This window comes from Passer montanus, unplaced genomic scaffold (genome assembly GCF_014805655.1).
Source record: "Passer montanus isolate IOZ18808 unplaced genomic scaffold, ASM1480565v1 scaffold69, whole genome shotgun sequence".
In the NCBI taxonomy this organism is placed as follows: domain Eukaryota; kingdom Metazoa; phylum Chordata; class Aves; order Passeriformes; family Passeridae; genus Passer; species Passer montanus.
In genome coordinates, this window is record NW_024372036.1 from 5426143 (window position 1) to 5447859 (window position 21717).

A 21717-nucleotide genomic window follows, 5' to 3' on the forward strand; every position below is an offset into this window, starting at 1 on the left:
TTCCTCTCTGTGCTAAAGTCTTCTACTTGGCCTATGGAAACTATGTCAGATTAATTTTTTTTAAATTGTGAGATCCATTGAAAATAGTCTTTGACCATCAAAACATGAAAAGGTAAAAAAACCTTTCAAAGGCAAACTACAATACACATGAAATTTAGCTCTATGGCAATATTCATAATTTCAGAAAATTACAGACAAATCTTCCTCAGCAATACTGTTAAACACATTGAGATTTTGTTTGCTTTGATGTGCTTGGTGAAAGAAAAGGACTTTATTTATTTATTAGCAGGCCTCCGGAATACAAAGGCAGAATTAAAAAACCTTTCCTCACATCTCACCTCAAAAGATACTTTTTCTATAGAAGAAATTTGCTTAAATCAGAGTTGAATTGGCTGATTTTACACCTATGGATGCAAAACCACCACTGATGGAAGGCAGATGGCTCAGTCTTGCAGTACAGCACGTTGTGCTTCCTTTTGACACTGCCCTTTGTTCTCAAGGGATAGTGAACTTGTCAACACCAAGATGAGAATCCAATAATATCTTCTACCTAGATAGCTCAGAATGTTTTGGAGATAGTTTTGCAGATATGCTATACAGTACAGAAACACTGTATTTATGTGTATTTATGGCTTCCACCCTGGAAACCAAGGGATCCAGATGCAGGTGGAAGAGGAAGGTAAAGCAGTCATGATTTTAGCTCCTGCTGAACTCAGCTGAATTCACTGACATGTTCTCTAACAAGACTCCTGATTCCAGATTCAAATGGGCTTTGGCCACACCATACACATAAGACCACTGTGTTTGCAAAGCACATTGTTTAGCCATACTGAGGTTTTCATTTGTGTCATTAAAGCATCTTCAATATATAAAGATACACTGACAATGATTTGAGGTTTTTCTCTTTCATATGATCATTACCTAAAACATTATTAAAGGAAAATCTGTCTCACAAAGCAACAAATTTAAGGATTAAGAAAATAGAAAAGATGCTATAAGGAAAAAGGTGATACAGAAAGGAATTCACCAACCTCATCAGATATTTGCTGTGCAAGACGTATTGCTACATTTCTCAGCATGCATTCTGAAGTTGGATTAGGAATGTTTTGTAGGGCATTTTGTAGCACCACTGCCTGGTCATGCGTAGCCTGGTTTATCTGGAAGAAAGTATTTCTCATACTTACTTTTACATGGGAAAAAAAAGCAAAAAGATATGAAGATCTAAAGTTACTTGGAAAGGTTTGGTAGAAGTAGGTAAGATCTTGGAAGGAAAACTTAGTGCAAAGGCCAACATAAATAAACCTCCTCATTTTCAAACAGATACCATCACATCTGAAGATACTATACTGCAGTGGATGATCACAGAGTACAAGTAGTTGAAAGGAAAGGCAGTGCTCAAAATTTATTAGGTTTGGGGGCTTGTTTATTGATCAGATTACTTCAAATTAACAGAATCTTTCTCTGTTACAATGCTTCCTTCCCTTTCAGTAGATGTGGGAAAGAAAGGGTTTGGTCAAATACTGGGTCTCCCTCTGGACAGATAAGAGTGTTCAGACATAACATAGCTGCAGTTTTTATTATACTGAAGTACATTTTAAACATTTGAGTTAAGTTACTTTTGAAGAATTCTGTTCTAAATTATCCATCCTGTTTTTTATACTATTTTCAAAAAAGAAACAGCAAGGTAAGTTTTAATCTTTTTCTTTGTATTTGTTTGAGCATAGATCCCTCTCTCCTTACTCTGCCAGAGCTCCATAGTTTTGACAAAACCTGAAATGGTTGTTTCCTTCTCACAGACAAACAAAAGATAGTGTGCTGTGGTTACAAATTAAAACAGAAGAGTTTCTTCTTTTTCCTGTACCAGTTCATTCAAAAAGCCCATCTCAAATGCTGCTCAAAAGACACACTGTGAGGCTGCTGTATAAGGCCTGGTGTTGGTCACATCCCTTGTTTTGTCAGCTTCACTAAGACACTTGATTCAGAGAGCAAAAGAGAAGACTGGCAGAGCTTCCACAGTCAATCAGCTATTGGATACTACTGGAAGTGATCAACAGCAATATATATGGGGTAAATCAGTTCTGTGTACCAGAACACTGCATTTTACATTATTAATTCAACCTTCAATGAAAACAAGGAAGAAAGTAACAATTTTAAAGGTACTAGTGACAGCAACAGACCAATAACTGAAAAACTATAGACACATAACCTTGATTGCCTACTTCTCTTAAATAGTGATGAAAAGCCAAGACAGAAACTATGCTTTGGCACTTATGCTTAAGGTAAGAAAAATTAAAAGTTTTAACAAATCCCACCTGCATCCCAGGGGAATAAAAAATACCAAAAGTCCTTCAAAGAGGATGATGGTGACAGCAAGAATAACAGTGTTTTTTCTAACACATCAGTTATTACTAAATCAGATGTTTGCAACTCTAAAAGTCAGCAACTGCAGACAAATGTTACTACCTCCTAAGAAGTCAGCCTAAGTCTGTTTCAAACAATATTTCAAGACTCAAGTGATGCAATGTGTGTTCCAAACTGCCCTTTAAATAACTGTTGTAAGAAAACAGGGCAGTAAAATGTACTCATCTTAAGCAGATGAAAGACACGGTGGCAAACATGTCTGCCTTAATATATTCCTATTATACTCTAACAGGAGACATAAAAAGGGATCTTCACTTCTTTGTAATCATTATGAGTTTTGTTTTACTTGAAAAATAATTAATTATGTATCTTCTAACAGATGCAGCTAACCTAACAGATGCAGGTACTTATGTTTGAGATTTAAGGGGAATCTACTTCTTTAATTCAGAGATGGATCTCAGTCAGTATTCTGGAATTAAGTGCTCTGAAGTGGGGCTTTTCTGTGTGTTCTTGAGGACAGGTTGATAAGATCAAGAAACTATTTAAGATGGAACCTCAGAAATGGGGAATTCACAGTTATCACAGAATATGCTGAGTTGGAAGGGCCCCACAAGGATCATCCAGTCCAACTTCTGGCCCTGCACAGAACCATCTCCAGAAGTCACAGCATGTGCCTGAGTGCATTGTACAAACACTTCTTGAGCTCTGCCAGGCTGGTGCTATGACCACTGCCCTAGGGAGCCAGTTCAGTGCCCAGTCACCCTCTGGGGAAGAACCTTTCCCTAATATCCAACTTAAACCTCCCCTGACACAACTTCAGGCCATTCCCTCAGGTCCTGTCACCACAGAGCAGAGATCAGTGCCTGCCCCTCCTGTTCCCCTCACGAGGAAGCTGTAACTGCAGTGAGGTCTCCTCAGTCTCCTCCAGGCTGAACAGACCAAGCGCCCTCAGCGCTCCTCACACCGCTTCCCCTCACGGCCCTTCACACCATGCCTGTGGCCCTCCTTTGGAATGCTAAAGAGTTTTGTATCTTTCTTCTATCATGGTGCTCAAAACTCTCCCCAGCACTCGAGGGGAGGCTGCTCCAGCCCAGCGCAGAGCAGGACAATCCCCTCCCTTGCCAGGCTGCCGCTGCTGTGCCTGATGTCCCTCAGGACAGGGATGTCCCTCCTGGCTGCCAGGGCACTGCTGGCTCATATTGAACTGGCCACCAAGCAGGACACCCAGGTCCCTTTCTGTGTCACTGTTTTCCAGGATCTCATTCCTCTGTGTGTCCATACTCGCAGGGTTGCCCATCCCAGGTGCAGCATCTGGCCCCAGCCCTTGCTGAACTCTGGATGGTTGGTGATTGCCCAGTCCTCTGATTTGCTGAGACCTCTCTGCAAGGCCTCCCTGCCCTCCAGGGCATCAACAGCTCCTCTCAGTTTTGTATGATCTGCAAATTTGCTCAGTATCCCTTCCAGTCCTGCATCCAGGCCTGCATCTTTATGAAGATGTTGAAGAGCACAGGGCTGAGGATGGAGCCCTGCAGAGCCCCACCTGTGACAGGTCACCACTCTGTCACTGTTCACTACAACCCTTTGTGCCCAACCTGTGAGCCAGCTGCTCACACATCACATGGTGTGTTTGTCCTGCTGTGTGATGGACACTTTGTCCAGAAGGATGAACAGAGTTAAAAATGAGAAGTTACGTGTACTGACAAGCATGGAAACCACTGAAAATCATATACAGAGCAAGTGCATCTCACACCAAACTTTTTACAGTCACCAAGAAATAGGACTTGTTTAGTAAGTTGATATCTTTTTTAGAATTGCAAAACATTATCTAAAAGTACTGTGACTCCTTGATGTGCAATGCACTCAAGGAACAGATTGTCAATGAAAAGTAAGGAGATGTTGCTGCACACATTATAAAACACAGAGCACAATGCTATTTGAAGCAAGGAAGATTTATATTACCGGTGAAATTGTACTTGTGCCTTCCACAACTGGCTGACAAGCTTCTGCCACTGCTCGAACGTGGCCATATCCAATTGCTGTTAGCAATAATTTGGCTATTTTTAGAGCATTAAGGTAGGCACCCCTTCGAGTTTCCATATCTGCATTTGGCAGGAAGTTATTTCTGGTCAGCATGCTCAGCACAAGAGGCAAACCACCACTTTTCAGGAAGTTGTACTGGAAGTCACTGGCATCTTCTCCCAGAGGTGCACTGGCAGGCATTAACAAGGCATAAACTACCTGTAGAAGAAAATACAGAGTTAACTAATGGAAATGCACCAGCTTGGATATAGATCACTGAACATGAGAATTTGTAGCAATACTACATAAGCAATGCTTTGACAGCACTGGCCATACACATTTATGCCAATAAATTGTTTAGTATTTTCAACTGTTTATTACAAACCAGAATTTGATCTAGGCTTCTATAATGTTACAGAGAGGACAGCCACAGAAGAAATTGGCAATTTTAAAGAACAGGCAAAGCATCACTAACCTCTGTTAGGTACAGCACTTGTGAAGCAGAAGGACCAAAGAACAGAGAATCAAGGGATGGACTAAGGCTGCTTTCCCCAAGCTTTGCATGATCTAAACAAATTGCTCTTAATTTCTCAACCGTAGTGTTATCTGCAATAAAAACACAACTTATAAGCATTTTTCAGCAAAACTACTCCACAACAAGCCAGTACTATTTACAATTATAAATCTGAAAACAGTTGCAAAAACTTACAGACAAAATCAGACTACAGAGTGTTCTCCAATGATTCTTACAGTCAAAAGTAATCCTATTAAAGCAGGGCTACAAAATCACCTTAAAATACAATGCTCCCCATATTCACTGCACTATGGCACTACCAGTACCAAACTATGCAACTTCATATAGCAGATAAGAAATAACTACTTAGGAAATCTTTTACAGTCCTAATTAGGATAACAGTACCAATAAATTACCACAAAGTAGAAAATACTCCCCTATCTTCACTTTTATGTATCAGGTGAGAAATTATTATACAGCATATTAGAAGATTAAAAAAAAGGATAAAGTTAAGTTTTACCTGGTGGCATGAGCTTCATAAGAACACGAGCTCCATCTCTAAGAGGTGGCATATTTAGACTACTGCCCAAGTCTGCAACTTGCCAAAGAAAAGAGATGTATCGAGGATGCAGTGACATGATCTTAAAATAAGGAAACAAAAAAAAAATTGTTAGCACAAGACAAAGCGTAAGAAAAAACCATCCTTCAACTCTTAATTTCAGAAAATACTTACCACTCCAGGCAAACAGCTTTCAACTTCTGGATTTGGACCATCACTGTAGTGATTGCCGTGGTTGCCCGGAGAACCAGTTGAAGAGTCAGAAGAACTATCTGGACTTGAGGGCATATTAGAATTTATCTGTGTAAGCTTAGCTGTAATTAGCTGAAAAAAACAATCATAGTTTTAATACTCTCCAAAAATTAAGATTCTTTTCCAAATAAGCATAATGTTAATGGCATAATACAAGAAGGAAGAATGGAATTATTTCACAAAAATAACTGACACCATGCATGGTATTTTTCAAGCATTTACAAATCTGAAGGAACATCTGAATTGATGTAAATACCCAGCCTGCAACCCTTACCGTTTTATCCTTGAGATTCAGCTGCCCAATTAATTTTCTGTCATCTGCAGGATCTACCAGCTCTCCCCCAATGAACAGCTCCACTTTTGTGTGTGCACTGTTGGCTTTAATGCGGTTGAGGATGCAACGGCGCACTTGGCCGATCGTGTCGTTTGTGTGAGACCAAATATCCAAATCTTCCACCTGCCGGCCTTGGTTTGGAAAACGAACCACAAGTGTGATATGTTTACCACGGAAAGCTCTGAAAATAAACAGAAAAGCAGAAGTTATTTTTGCCCTCATGAAATAAATTCTTTTCCTTCCTGCACTTTTTGCAGCAGGTATTTCAACATCAAATCTTTACATGGTATTTTCCAGTGTAAGATTTAGTGAAAGCCCCAGCAACTATGGCAACAACATACACAGAATCTTTCAAGAAGGCACACTCAGTACAAATGCATTAAACATATGGTCAGATTTACAGTCAGGTTAGGAACACTGACAGAAATTTTAGAAGTCTCCTGTAAATTTTTAAATCTCTTCTCTGTCTTGTAACTTCCTGATCAAAATGTGCAAACAAACCTTAATCAGACTGGCAATGATGTTTTGCTCTTTTAGCAAAGCAGCTCAAGCTTTAAATACACCAAGATCAGAAAAACCCATCAGGTTGCTGAGCCTTAATGCCTTCTATCAAAAGCTGCTAGAAGTTTTATACTAGAATTCCAGTTTTTAAAATCACGTTCTTTTAAAAAAAAGTTTAAATGGTCAAAAAAGGAAGAAATGGTTTCACATTAGCAGTGATCAGACTTCCCACAATGGCAGAGAGCTCATTAGGAAAGATGTGCCCAGATAAGCCCAACAAACGAATCCAATGTAACAAAAGGCAAAAACTCCTCATAAGGCTCCTTGCTAACAGGACCTGTTAAAGATTAGTCTAATCAAATAAGCAGCCCATAAAAAAAAATGTACTCACAATCAACAAGAAAACTTTGTTAGGACTCATCAATCAATATATGCAGTAAAAAAGCTGTAGCAATACTGCAAATTACTGACACACCATAAACAGCAATCGCTTCATTTTTTTTGACAAAAAGGTCATTTAAAGTAAGTGGATGAAAAATCTCCACTGTGTTTAAAAATATGTTAGCTCATCATAAACCCATAGAGACACCAAGGATTTAAGCTAAGTTTTCACTCAAGGACAAGTATAAGAAAAGTGAAGGTGTACAGAAAATAAATATACTTCAAAGTACTGGTTCTCTTCTTCCCCTTCTTGTGAGGAGCTTACAGAATATTTCACTTAGAGATAATTAAAAATTTAATCTTGCAAAGTAAGACTGAGATCTCTGTAAACAATTCTGGAAGGTGTATATATATATATTTATAACATGTTTTTATACAATAAGACTATGAGAAACAAAAAAGTTTTGCCAATGCTAATGTAAAGAATAGTATTGCTATTAAGTAATTATCTGAAATAAAGAATTGTATCCAAAACAATTGAGCCTCAAGGTATGTTGTGCTGGTTACAAAAGAAACCACCAAGTTTATTCTTAGGCCTGCTGCCCCCTTCATATATACTTGTATTTGCCTGATCTTTCAAAGAAAAAAAAATTAAATACAGTTTCATATATTAGCAAAGAAAAGGGAATTCTGAAACACCGCAAAACCATTTCCTGAACGGAAACCATTTAGAATGTAAAAATGCCAAGGATAATAGTACTGTTTTAGTTTAACAGAAATCAAAATCATGATACTGCTTCTTCACACATACCTTGACATAGGTAGAATAGTTCTCTCTTCGTGGTAATCACTGTCACATTCATTTATATACTCCCTTAAAACAGTCAACACTCTCACCATCCTTATTGCTTCTTGTCTTGCACAGTTGATGCTGTCTTTATCTCCATCCAACACACATAATGTATCATAGGAGGCTTTTAGACGATCGAAACAGGACTGAATGAAGTCTTCATGAATCACTACCTAATTACATTAAGAAATTGGTGTAATTACAAGACATATTAGAATCCATCTTTTCAGAAGGATGACCAAATAGAGAAAAAAAATTCCCCAAAACAAAACAGGTAAGTTACTCAATACACCTGTTTTATTCCAGCAACTCCCATCAATAGATAGCTCTAATTTAGTGTGCACTTCAATAATCTCACATCATCAGCAGCTGTAACCATACTGTATGTAAAGAGAAAAACTGAAAATTTGGACAGAGAACATTGAAATGGACTTTTACTTTCTTCTTGTCTCAGACTATATTAAAGAATTCTTGTGTACATGTAAATCCAGCACTTCTGGAAGTGTCAGAGCTAAGCATGTGCAGACAGACAGATCAATGCATGCTTTGTAAGCCCAGACCTACAGCAAGACAGAAGCCTCCAGCCATCTGCCACTGCAGGAAAATACAGCTTGAATGGCTGTGAATTCACCACCTAGAGCAGCTGTGCTGGACCTGGCAGACTGGCAGCTCTGATGATTATGAAAGTGATTTTGAAGACAAGTACAACATCAGCGTTTTAAGAAATACACCTGGAAAGTTATCAAATGGAGATTGTCTAAAGGAGAATATTCCTCCACTAAATTTGTGCAGTCACATAATTACAGAATGGTTTAGGTTGGAAGGCTCTTGATTATTTTCATGGCCTCTTCTGGACTCCCACCAGCCGGTCCACGTCCTTCCCATGTCAGGGGTCCCAGAGCTGGAAGCAGCACTGCAGGTGGGGTCTCACCAGAGCAAACAAGAGGGTCAGAACCCCCTTCCTGGACCTGCTGCCCATGCTGCTGTTGATGAAGCCCAGGACACAGGTGGCTTTCTGGGCTGCCAGTGCATTTTGGGCTTCTCGTCAACCAACACCCCCAAGTCTTTCTCTCCGGGGCTGCTCTCGATCTGTTCATCCCCAGCCTGTATTTTGCTGGGGATTGCCTCAACCCAGCTGCAGAACCTTGCACTTGGCTTTGTCAAACTTCACAAGGTTCTCAAGGGTCCGCTACTCAAGCCTGTCAAGGACCCTCTAATGTCCTTGACAGGACATTACATCCCTTTCCCTTGCAGAAACCCAGTATCTCTTCTCTGTCCACTGAACTACAGCTCCCAGCAAATATTAATACAGGGAGGTAATATCTGATTTGTTAGACCTCAGCTTGACCACATAGAAACTCAGTGACCCTTTGTAAGGGGCACACCAGAAACAAGAGATTACATTAGCTTGTGACAACACCCACAGACCCAGCCCCTGGACATATTTGTAGGAGTAAGTGCCACAATTTGCAGTGCAACAAAAGGCTTTCCTCTTATGACATTAACTGTTTTCTGAGTAACAAGAGCAAATACAGCAGATGCACTTAGTAAGAAAAATTAATGAGAGTTCAGTCTGCAAAAATGAGAAAAAACTTTAGTTCTGCATCTGCCCAGAATTTGATGGTTGGACTCACCCGCCAAAACATGGAAACTATTTCCTGTTTTAAAATCTTTCAACTACAAAAATATCACAAAACTGATGTTTAAGACTATTATTTAATGACCATTTTTAAAGACTATTTTTATTTTTATTCTGTTCAGTCTTCTTGTTGCTTTTTCTTACCTGATTAACTTGTAACCTTGGGCCAAGATTAGTATAGATCTCCTTAAGAAGGTCTATTGCTCGGTTTGCGATGTCATCATTTCCCTGAATCACAACCTAGCACAATTGAAGAAAAAGCATTAGCATCTCTTAAAACTTGCTGGTGGAAAAATGCAAACCAAAACTACTACGTAAGAATCTTGACACATTAGCATTGTCTAATTATCTTATGAGGTGAAAGGGACTAAAATGCTCACTTACAAAATACAATCAATAAAACTTACACTTAAGATGATTATATGAGAAAAAAATTAATAATTAACTAGTTTTGAAGTTCAGAGTTGGCAAAAAAGGATGATGTTCTATAAACAGAGTAAAAGCAGTGTTTATATGTTCATGTTCACATAACATTCCAAATATTCTCTTGTTTCAGAGAATAAGAAAACTTCTTCAGATGCTTCAACAATCAGCATCACTAGACAGATTTTTCAAGTATTTAAATGGCTCTGAATGGGTGGAAAGGGAACAAGCAAATGAATTCCCTTTCTAACCTGATAATCTAAATTTTAATTACTAGTCACCAGGTCTGACAGCAGATTTTACAGACAAACCCTGCAGGGTACTGAGCTGAAGCTTTGTGAGTTTTGTCATGCCGATAGAGTAAGTTGATTCCCAAAACTAAAACATGCTAACATTCTCTGGGGACTCTGTTCACAAACAAGATGTGAACTTATTTGTAGAAAACTCGTAATCTACTTTAATTATAACTATTACCACCAGGATTACAATACCCCACCCTTCAACAAGCCACAACCAAAGTTACTGAAGACTGCTGCTGTACACATTTTACAAACACACAGCCATGATAATTATATCACAGTGCACCACTGCGGGCTCTAATGCCGCTCTTGAGAAGAGAAATACTCTGAAAGAATTAGGTTACAGCTTAAATACTGATGGTTTTCACCAACAGATTTGGCAAGCTTCAGGAAGCTTCAACCTTTCTACTGAAAAGGAAGGTTCTATATACAGAGAATAGGTGGTTATATGGAATCTATAGATCCTAGAAAACCACCACATTTAGCCAAATTTTTGTGGTTATAAGAGGAAGAATCAGACCAGTGATCACTTGGTCTGATCTAGAATCATTCCAATTTACCACACTAGAAGGAATAGCTTATGAAGTGCATGAAACGAAGCTTAATTATAATGTGCATGTGAAAAAAAAAAAAAAAGAGAGAAATCTACAGATAATTCACCTGGAAGGATCTTTTCTTCTTCAACAGTATTGGCAAAATTTAAATTTCATGTGCATACATACTTATGTTTCAAATAACTTTCCCTTTAACATCAGTCTGCAAAGTTACCAACTTGCATACTTGCTGGGAAGACAGTGGAGTCAAAAGCCATGTATTTAGTTGGAAAAACTAGATTTTTGAGATTTCAGTCCATTACTAATAAATTACACATTCCTAAAAGCATAAAAAGACTGAGAAAGTCTTAGCAGTTGACCTCTCAGATGCTTCCTTCAATTAACTCACCCTCCAAAGGTAGTCTAATCCTATTAATTCCAGGTCATCCATCATATAGGCTCGTCTCTTTGCTACTAGCTTTCCTTCTCGACAGTTCACAGCTTTGAAGAAACGTTCAAAACATTTCATTCCATTTTCTGTTAATAGGGAAGGATCCAGCTGAAGCACATTATTTTCAAAGAAGTCCTTATTAATGTCAGGGTCTAAGTCTGGTTCATCCCCCATTAGTTTGGAATACCATTTAAAACAGGCTTCGCGATCACAAAGATAAACCGCATTTTCTGCTAAACACTTCCATATTTGCTTCGCCTGAGGGGCACAGAGCCACAGCTGACCATCCTTCAACAAAAATCTTGAGCAAAACAAAGAGACAATTAACAGCACTGTCTAATACACATCCAGAGTTACAATTCAGTAAAAAGTACAGGCACAAGGTTGGATATGCACATTATACATGTATTTATCACAAGTATGAAAAGTATATTTACATCAACAGTCCACTCATAATCAGCCCCATGATATCTTAATAAGTTTCAATGAATCAAGACCAATCAATTTCAAACAAAAAAAGAACACAATTCAGTAAAAAAGTGCCTTACACAAAAATACCAAGCACTGTTTACATTTTATATACAAAGAAATGCAATTTCCTAGTGTAAACTATTTAGTTTAAAAATCAGAATTTATGAGAATAAATTAATTCTGCAATGATTCACCAAGTTTTAAGACTTGATTTAGCAAAATTGCAAAAAAGGTATCAGTAGCACGGAGCAGAGCCAGAAGCAGAAATCAATGAACTGGAAATTTCTCCGTTTACTTAAGCAAATTTTTAATTTACATTAAATGATTACGAAATAATTATTAAGAACTTCAATTCTGAGAGCTAGCAGTAAGGATGCTTCAGGAGGAACAAACGATAAAGTTCTTTAGATTAATTTTTATTATTTTAAAAAATTTTTATGTATAAGAAAGCAGGGACTGAGTTATGGCACTGCTTTTCAGAAATTGCTACAAACATATTCTACATCTGACATCCATTGAACTTCATAAATTTTTGTACATTAGCAAATAATGAAATTAAATCTAAGGAAGTCACAATTTTGAACATGCAGGAGTGATACAGTAAGTGTGCTATTATACACTTACACTTACTTATAATTTCATTAAACAGTTAACACTTCAGTTTAGTTACTTAAAATTCTCAGTAAAATTTTAAAAAGTAAAAAAAAAAAATCTCCTTTAGAAAACAAGGAAAAAATAAGTCAAACATGACAGTTCAAGTATTTTTACTAATTTAAAACAAGGTTAAAACCAAGTAGGAAAAAGCTGAGATTCAGCCTAAAAAGCATCAGCATTCTGCAGCTCTGTGATGAGCAGGGATCTTTTGTTTTCTTATTTTACTCCAACAGGAGCAGGCCAAAATAATCCAAATAATTTTTTTTACTGAACTTTCTTTCTGGGACTCAGTTGCTGCCAACACAACATCACTGACTGAGAAAAGTATTTGTCAGTTTATGATCATGGATTTAATTCTGGTGTGCTACAAGTAAGGACACACAGCCATATCCTTACTTGGAGTATTTAAAATTTTAAACTAAGTTATCCCAATAGGGATGTAACTGTATCCACCACACACTATATTTAAGTCAGTAAGGTTCTGCACACAGACAGGAAAAAAGACAAATCTTAGTGCAGAATAAGAGCGTTGGATTCCAAACAGTCTAATAGACTTTATTTGAATATTCCAACAGCAGCATAAAAGCCCTCCACGAAAAAAACCAAACCAAATACGACACATTCAACATATTTTTGCATCTGAGTTTTGAAAGAAGCTAACTAAACAAATTAAAGCTATAGAAGAGAGAGAAATGCAAAATGTTTCTCTTGAAAAAACATTCAAAGTGCTCTTAAGAAGTCAAAGAAATGTTCAAGACAAAACTCACCGTAAGAAGTTCAGTCGCTCCTGCACCTCCTGCACGTGACTGTATCGGCTGCTTGGTCTCACAGTCTGGGGATCATACTCACCATGCTCTGCAAATAAAGGGTTTTATTAGACACCACACTCAGAAAAGTGATGCTGACTCCAGAAGACAGGATGTGTTTGAAGACTTGTTCCTCTGAACATAATCCAAACCCAGTACATTTTCAGTGAGGCTTATGAAAAGAGTTTTCAGCAGCTACCAGTTAATGCTTCTTCCTGTGCTAAACACAGGCAAAGACTCCTGAGGTCTATAATCAAATCAACAATTATGTGGTCATTGTTCAGCATAATTAAAGTGTTACAGAACAATTAAGAACTTGAACTCTACTTATTCAAATAAATTTTTCCTATTCTCAAGTAGTCAGTTTGAAGTCAGAAGTCAGTTGAAAATAGAAGTATACCAAGCATGTAACTCAATTATCCAGTGCTTTTTTTCTGAGGATGCTTTAGTTTTGTTATACAGCATCTTTTCCAAAATTTCATTGTTCTATTTTTCAGGCTTTTTCCTCTCCAGAGGAAATCATGACTCCATTTCTTTACCACCTTTATACATAGCTATGCACACATCACTCAGAGGGAGAAAGTATAAGACAACTTTATGTACTGCAAGTTTCCAAACATAAAACCCAAATGCCTGTAATACTGACAAGCTTGAAACAGAAGTTGTCTTTTGAAAGTAAGGCATGAAGTCAAATTTTTACTTGCATTTTGTCAAAGTACATCATAATATTTTCTTAACAAACAGCAATTTTATTCACAGGAACATGGTTTTGGTGTGGTTTTGTTTGGTAGCTGGATGTTGTTTAGATTTTGTTAATTAAAGAGATACAATCTAGATCTGCACTTGCATTACCTTCATTTCTACCAGCAGTATTTCATCATGACACATACATTATGACAGCTCCTTTATAAACTAATTAACGCTTTATTTTTTATTTGCAAAGATGTACAGATTGCCTTTAACTAAGGTGACCCAGCCACAGTAGACCACCTCATGACAACATCAAGACTAATAGTAAATTTATCTTCAGAGCTCAAAATCAATATCTCCTATTACATCAGGCAGGGGGTAAAAAGAAGTACATCAGTGCTTCAAAATAAAGAGAAGTGCAATAATACTCCTCTCTATATCCTAGTGTAAAAGGATACACTTAAATAAATTTACACTACTTAAATATTGAGTGAGAGGGGAAACAGAAGACCAATAGTTAACTAATGTCTGTAAAACTGAAGACATTATGTTCATCAGAAATCCTTAAAAATTAAATAGTAACTTTCATTAAATGATCATAAATGAGCAATTGGCAAAAGGAGAAATGTGAAAAAATCTGAAGAAATAACATAAAAGTATGTGAACAAAAATTATTTAAGAATTAGAAGCAGAAATCCAGTAAAATATGCTCTGTCTCCAGCAGAAAAAAAAATCGGGATAGATAAGCATATTGCAGAGAAATTAAAATAGATTACTTGAAGTGTTGGGTGTTGAGGGTGGATTTTTTGTTTGATTTTCATTTGTTGAGGGGGAGGTGGTGATGTTTGTTTATTTTCACTGTGGGAACTACCTGGGCTTTTTCTTCCTGACTAAAGTTTAATTCACAGACACAACATCAACAGTGGCAATGACAGGAGAACTCAAATCCAGCCAGCTGCAGAAAGGCACTGTGGATGTACTTCAGAATTCTGAAAAACTGAACTACAAAAAAATTCTACTTCCCTAAATCTTTTCTGTATCACATTCTTTCTACATCTCCCAGATTTATTTTCTACTCTGTACATCCCACAACAAGTCAAAGTGTAATCTTAAAAATTCCTCTTACACACTGGAGCAGAAAACAACTGGTTGAAAATTTAAGTATAATTAGTGATAAACAGAGAAGATCATATGGTACAGTTTTTACCAAACCATTTCATTAACACTTTGGATTTTTTACTACTGCAGAAAAAGAGAAATAAAGGAGAATTGAAATTTTGAAAAGATCTTTGATAAATCTGAAAAGATGAAACTGTGACCTTCTTTAGGACAACAAAATCCAAGAGCAGTTGTCTTATCTCTTGAAGGACTTTGCAGAGCTGAAGGAAGGGATGAGTTCAAGAGAAGGGAAAATCACAGAGCATGGAAAAAATTCAGGAACTTAGATTAGGCTTCCCTTTAACCCTAAAAAGGCAAACATACTAAAGGGGAGTATCTCAGAAAACATTATGCATTAGTGAATAACAGAAGAATAGAAAGAGTGTTTCCCATCACTGAACACAACTAGGGAAGACTTCAAGGAAAACAAATACATGGCAAATTCAAAATTAATTTTAAAATATACAAATTGCACAGTAATTGCAGTGTTAGGTGCCAAGAATATCTGTCAACAACTGGATTTTTTATTTCTATGGGATTTATTTGACCTGTGCTGTTTGTATCTTTGCCTTGAATTTCCCCCCTCTCCCTCATTTACCTCCAGCCAAGCTTAATTCTACAGCTTCCAGTTATTTCTGTCTTCACATGTATAATCTTCTTCCATCCCCTTTCATTTATATGGCCCCTTGACATATTTTTTCCCCCTCCATGAAGGCATAGAAGACAAACATCACAGTATTCTATGTTCTGCTCTAGTTAGTATATAAAACTGAAAATTAAAGAGTTTTTGCACAGGAACTGTGGATTACAGTCTGAGCACAGTATCTGCAACATGAGGAAGATTTCCTGGTTGCCCTTAATAATGTAATAAAGTACCCAATAAAAAACCACACACTATTATTGTTCTGCTTTTGTACTCTGATACAAATGAGAGGTTCTGCAGCAGTTTCATCTCAAGAAAGAGCATTTTAATTGCTTGGTAATTAGATTAAATTTAAACCCTTTTCACACTTGTAATTCCTATGGCATTGAAGATGTTTGTATTACTGCTTAACTGAGTCACTACAGCTGGGGAGGGGCAGGGCAATGTGGGCTTTTGGGAAAGGAAAAGAATCATACAAGTCATCAGCCTAATTCTTCTGCCCTCAACAATTTGATACATAAACAATATTTTCAAAAATGACCTTTTGGCTCAAGAATTAAAAAATAAGATAAATTAAAAATAATTCCTACACTAATACTGAGAACAGACCAAATAATTTACCATTATTTTAATATTAATTAGTGCAATGCTATCATAAGGTACTTCAATTAGAGTAAACCTCCTATGTATTCTTGAAAAGAGAAATACAGTAGCAGTATGCAGATTTAACTGAATGTTATTCTCACTGGCTTACACCTCACTGAAGTGACCATCTTCACTACTTTTTATACAAGTCCACAAGTATGTATTTTGGATATCTCTTACATAATATATATACATACACATATATATATATATATCTACATAAATATATATACACATAATACTCCAAAACACCTAAATTCCAAAAAGGCCACTTTCCTGTGCACTGGCAGCTACAAGCTTTCCAATGTACAAATATCCTCTCCTCCCTGAATGACCTACACTGAATCCCTCCAGAACATACTGTGTCATTTTGAGATGCAACAGAAAGGCTGCCAGGCTGTTATAGGGCAGGGTAGAAGAGTCCTTGGATTCCAGTCTGTAAAGTCAGTAGTGGGGAAGGAGGAGTGTAAATCTCCTCCTTTCACTTCTGCTGGCATAATTTTATATTTAAAGAACTGTGGTCCAGTGTACTGAGTTTCCTGGCCCACCATTCTCTTTCATTTCCAGGCTTCTACCTCAGTAGCTAAAAGTTAATCCAGAGTAAGAGGGTAAATTCATCAGCAAAGAGCTGGATTTAGTCTAAAATACAAAACTACTAACAAAATGTGCTGCCCAAGTGCTCCCAATAACAAACATGGTGAAAGAGCCTGAACAGACATGGGAGTTACACAGGAAATATAAATGGTATCACTGTGGTTTGAAGTCCTTCTCCCTGACAAATTCCAAATATTGGCTGCAAACTGAGGTGCTTAAAAAACTTGTCAAAGGAGACTTCAAAATTCAAAACTAGAAGTTTACTATTAGAACCTTCCACAAAAAAACTACCCTAGCCTAAGTAGGGCAAGATGATTTGTATCAATCCACACACAAACAATGGCTGCCACTTTCTCACATTCTGCTGTAAAACACACATTTTCAATTATAAAAAAGAAAAAAATAGTATTTTAAGCTTTTCTTACACAGTCACCACAAAGGCTATTAACCCCACAGATGCTTGAAAATTAAACAAATAAACTTAATAGTTATTTTATTGTGGGAATTTACTTTTACCTCCATTTTCAATTGGAGTTTTATACTCCACGAAGCAACTCTGATGTTAAAACTCACCTTTAGCATACTGCCTCATGCTTTCCATATAGGCAGAGAGGTTTTCTGCAACCAGTGTGACGAGGGCGTGATTGTGCTGAAGTTGATTGATTAAGTCATGTCGGTAAAACACGTGGGGACTTCGCTGAGTTTGACTGAAATGAAAATAAAAGTGTTAGAGGAAAAGAAAGAAACTTTGCACCAAATAGTTCAGAAATCAATTTAAGAGACACATCTTTGATGCAAGATCCAAATTTTCCTACAACATCTTGAACAGAACACAGATTAAGTTTCTGACAATATTTGTCTATCTTCTGATGTATCAACAATTCTTAGGAGTCACTAAAGCAGCCAATTTATGAGGATTATATGGCTAAAATATGCATGGAAAACATCAAAGCAATGTGAGCAGCTCAGTGTGTTGGAGGGAGAATATCTGCAGCAAGACAGAAGGTAAATAAACACCTGCCCAAAATGCACAGCAGAGACCCTCAACTACAGTATAACTACAATATGCATAACCCTGGTTTCCCCCCACAACCAGCTGATATTCTTTTCTATATTTAACACTAAAACACCAAGTAAAACTCAATACTATAGTCCAAGCACACTAGCCAATAACTACACCAATTATTTCAATACTTAAAAAAACCCCTAAAAATAGTATTGATTTTTTCCTAACAATAACTATGTGGAAAAATGTTGGTACAAGCAAAAAAAAAACCTGTTACACAGAGCATATAACCTAAAAGCCCCCAGAAAAGTTCAAGAAAGGAAATATCCCAAATAAATAATTAGATTGTAATTTAAGTATTATCAAGACATGACCAAAAATGCTTCTCTTAAACAACACTAGAAATATTCAGATGACAAAAGCAAACTGCAGAGCTTGTGTCCAAGACCCACATGCCATGAACACTATCAAATTCAGAGCTGGGGATTCATCACCTCTGCAGAACACTCTCCAAGTGTCTCAACTGCTGTAGCTGTAGATCAGAGCACTGATCTTGACTGCAGAAACCAGAACTGCTCTTCCACAGTAAGGAGCAAAACAAGAAAACAAGGGGTGTCAGGGGGAAGAGCAGCATTCCTCATTGCCACTCAGCTGATCCCATAGCCTGCCCTAAAGAAACAAAGATCTGATTTCCAACCTGTTCTCCTTTCTTTCAGCACTTAAACAAGTAGACCTCAGAACTAGCTGAGTGGATTACAGGTAGGAATTCTCATCCATCCTGGGAAAGAGGGTGTCCATACCACATGGCCTACAGCACTCCACAGTACTTCCACATGTTTAGAGAACAGTGGGGAAGGCAAGAAATCCCAGTTCCAGCATCAGCTGGCAGTGATCTTTGCAGCTGATAACCACATTTCATTGTAGATGTAACAGATAAATCAATTCACTGGCCAAAGATCAGTGTCCATCTGATTTAAAAGACAGAAGCCACCACCACCCTGCCAGTAATTTTGTTATCTGCAACCAACAGACTTTGGGCTGCTCACCACTGTGGTTTTCAGAAGATTAAATTTCATAACATGCAGAATTTTCTAAAATTGTTTGAAAGGAGCATTTCAAACACAAATTGTGTTAAAAACCCTCAAATACCCAGACATTTCTCAGACAGAAAACAAAATGGATGGAAGCATCAAAAAAGAAAACATCCAGGAGTTCATAGATTCAAAACATTCTCTGTTTTCACTTTAAGAAACTTTCTAATTATGTTTCATTCCATCTCCACCAACCTCCTTACTGAGAATAAAGCAGCAGCAAATCCAGCAAAAGACTGGATGTCTATGTTAGTGGTTAGCCAAGATGTTACCTCTAGACAGAGAACTGCACTCACAAAGGATAACAGAAAATAAGAACACCGATTATTTGGGAAATAATTATGATCAAACAACTAAAGGAACAAACAGAACCAAGATGGGGTGTTTTGTGGAATCAAAGATATTAGAGTGTGTATTTATATTCATAATATTATGCATTTGTATCAATCTCACACAGTACAGCAAACCCAAACTTTATCAGCAGAAGACCACAATGTTCTATGTTAGATATTTTTTTTATTTCTCTCCTTTCTCAGCCACATGCACAAACAGTACATTGGCACATGGATCTCTCCTGGTCAGCAATGGCTTCATAAAGCTTAATAACAGAAATAACTAGAGTTACGAGATGTGAGTTCTAACAGTGAGCATAAGCAACAATTCCAATATTATTTTGATCCATTGCTACTCAGAGGCAAAATGATTGTCCTTAGGCACAGGAAAACAAGCTGATCTGATAAGAGCTTCTAGAATGGTTTTTTTAGTATTAAGACAAAGTATACATGCAATTAAAATTTTCCTTATGCATCTAAGGTTAGGCTAATATGACGTTGCCCCTGGGACACAATCATTTAACCTTTAATATTATTACACATTAGTTACTAGACATTAATGTGCAATAACTGAGGAGCTTGAAAAATTGAAGTTAACAGCAAAACTCCTATTTTCTATGTGTTATACTAAATGGATACCGAAAGTCAATGTATAAAAAGACAAAATAACATTTTGAAAGGGGTGACAAAGTATTTTGGATTATGAAAAAGGACATAGCTAGAATGCTTATTTGTTAGTAAAATACTGGCAAACTGGCAAAGGCAAAATTCCAAACAACTTTATTTAAACGGATCAAAAATAATTATTTATCTGCACATATAACTCACCCAATATAATACTACATATGTAACTCAGCTTTTGAAGATGACAGTTGTGCCAACTGAACAAATGCTATGTGCCACTAAAAGAGTGCAGATTATTCAGATGAAAAATCCAAATTGCAGCGACCAATCCCCACAAATTCTACTACTTAGGCTAAAAAGTGACTTGAAGCATCATTGTTGCCTCAAAGCACTATGAAACCACTGAACTCTCAGTGTTCAGTTACTTCTCCTGGGCAAGTAATTTAAGAGACTGGAATTCCACTGCTCAGGTAGATACAGGTCACACTTAAGCATTTGATATTGGTCTACAGGAAGCTCTACCATCCAACACAGAGAGATTATGGTGATTATCTGTAGACTAAAGGTCAATATTATGAGTAATAAAGGTGACTATTCCTATAAGCATCTTTGCACCCATAGGAGTCCTTGTACTTACATAAATATTATTTTCTGTTGCAATTCTGGTTAAGCTGAACTTCCTGACACATGTAGCATTTCTTTGTGATCAGGGAGCTAAATTTTGCCACAGCAATTGTATAACCAATTCATCACTTTGTTCAACTGCATGAATAACTAGCAACAATTAAAACCTCCCCCTCAAAAGAATTTCTACAGTGCCAATGGCATAAGATAATTTATACAGATTTTTGCCAAGAATCAACAGTACTTCCTGATCTGAACTTTCCATTGCCAGTGCCAGTCAGCTGACCTGGAAAGTCAAAAGAGTAGCATAAAGAAAATGTGCTCTGTGACATGTTTTTGAGGCAGCTGTCAAAAACCAGTTTGGACCTATTTTCACTCCAAATTCTAGAAGGATGTTAAAGTTTTAAGTCAGATAAGGGAAGCTGATAGGACGAGGTATTGTATGCATGCATTACAATTTCCAAACTGTATCAATATTAAGACTTATGAGAAAACTCAGAGGACTGGAAAGTCACTGATTATTTCAAAACTATGTCTTCACTCAGCAAATTTCCCAGTCACCGGGCAGTAACATCACCTGACTGAAACAACTCCCTCAACACTATCTTGCTACACAAAGGGTATTTTAAGTTACTTGATTAAAACTTTCAATTCCAAGTTCACTTTCCTGCCATATTTGTTTTCAAATTCAGCATAAAAATAAGGTGCTATTACATACTGCAATGCAGACTGCCCTGAAATCTGAGGAAGTTATGGTCATATTAAAAAAAAAAAGAGGAGAGACATTCAAACCATTTAACTGTACACAGACCATGCAGGAAACCTACATTTCCACAATCAAAAGAAGTTTACTTTGGAGTAGAAAAGTTGAATGTGACTGAATCAGTGCCTTGAATGCTTGAAGTGCTGCAGTAATTAGTTACTTAAAGCAAAGTATCTTTGTTAAGGCACTGTGCTAAAAGCATTCAATTTGAATAACCCAATAGCTTGCTTTACCTGGGTCTTACAGCATGAGAAAGGTTAAGGATTCCACCGAAAACAGACTTTTCTGCTAATTGTTAGGTAACTTTGTGACTTTTTTTGGATAAACCTCAAACAATCATTAATGAAAAACGCTAAGGAATTAAAATGTACTAAAAATTTGAGAAGTATGCTGCAAACCAAATGAATAAAGAAAACTCCAGAAGCCAGGAATGCAACATTATCACAGCTCCTGAAAATGCTATCAGTAAGAAGATAGTGTTGTGCAAACTGCGGCTTATT

General features: G+C 37.1%; 1 protein-coding gene across 4 annotated transcripts in view; it reads right to left on the reverse strand.

The window, feature by feature from the left end:
* Positions 1 to 21717, reverse strand: part of USP9X (ubiquitin specific peptidase 9 X-linked) — a 96714-nt gene that overhangs the window by 31457 nt on the left and 43540 nt on the right. For 3 of the 4 annotated variants that reach the window (XM_039729336.1, XM_039729335.1, XM_039729338.1), the window contains exons 14-24: positions 17351 to 17484; positions 13009 to 13096; positions 11075 to 11417; positions 9555 to 9650; positions 7733 to 7944; positions 5980 to 6220; positions 5628 to 5777; positions 5415 to 5535; positions 4856 to 4986; positions 4321 to 4599; positions 1032 to 1157 (exon numbers count right to left, since the gene is read on the reverse strand). In XM_039729336.1, coding sequence (XP_039585270.1) covers positions 1032 to 1157; positions 4321 to 4599; positions 4856 to 4986; positions 5415 to 5535; positions 5628 to 5777; positions 5980 to 6220; positions 7733 to 7944; positions 9555 to 9650; positions 11075 to 11417; positions 13009 to 13096; positions 17351 to 17484 — 1921 coding nt within the window. The remainder of the gene's footprint in view (positions 1 to 1031; positions 1158 to 4320; positions 4600 to 4855; positions 4987 to 5414; positions 5536 to 5627; positions 5778 to 5979; positions 6221 to 7732; positions 7945 to 9554; positions 9651 to 11074; positions 11418 to 13008; positions 13097 to 17350; positions 17485 to 21717) is intronic. The other variant, XM_039729339.1, reaches the window with a different exon arrangement.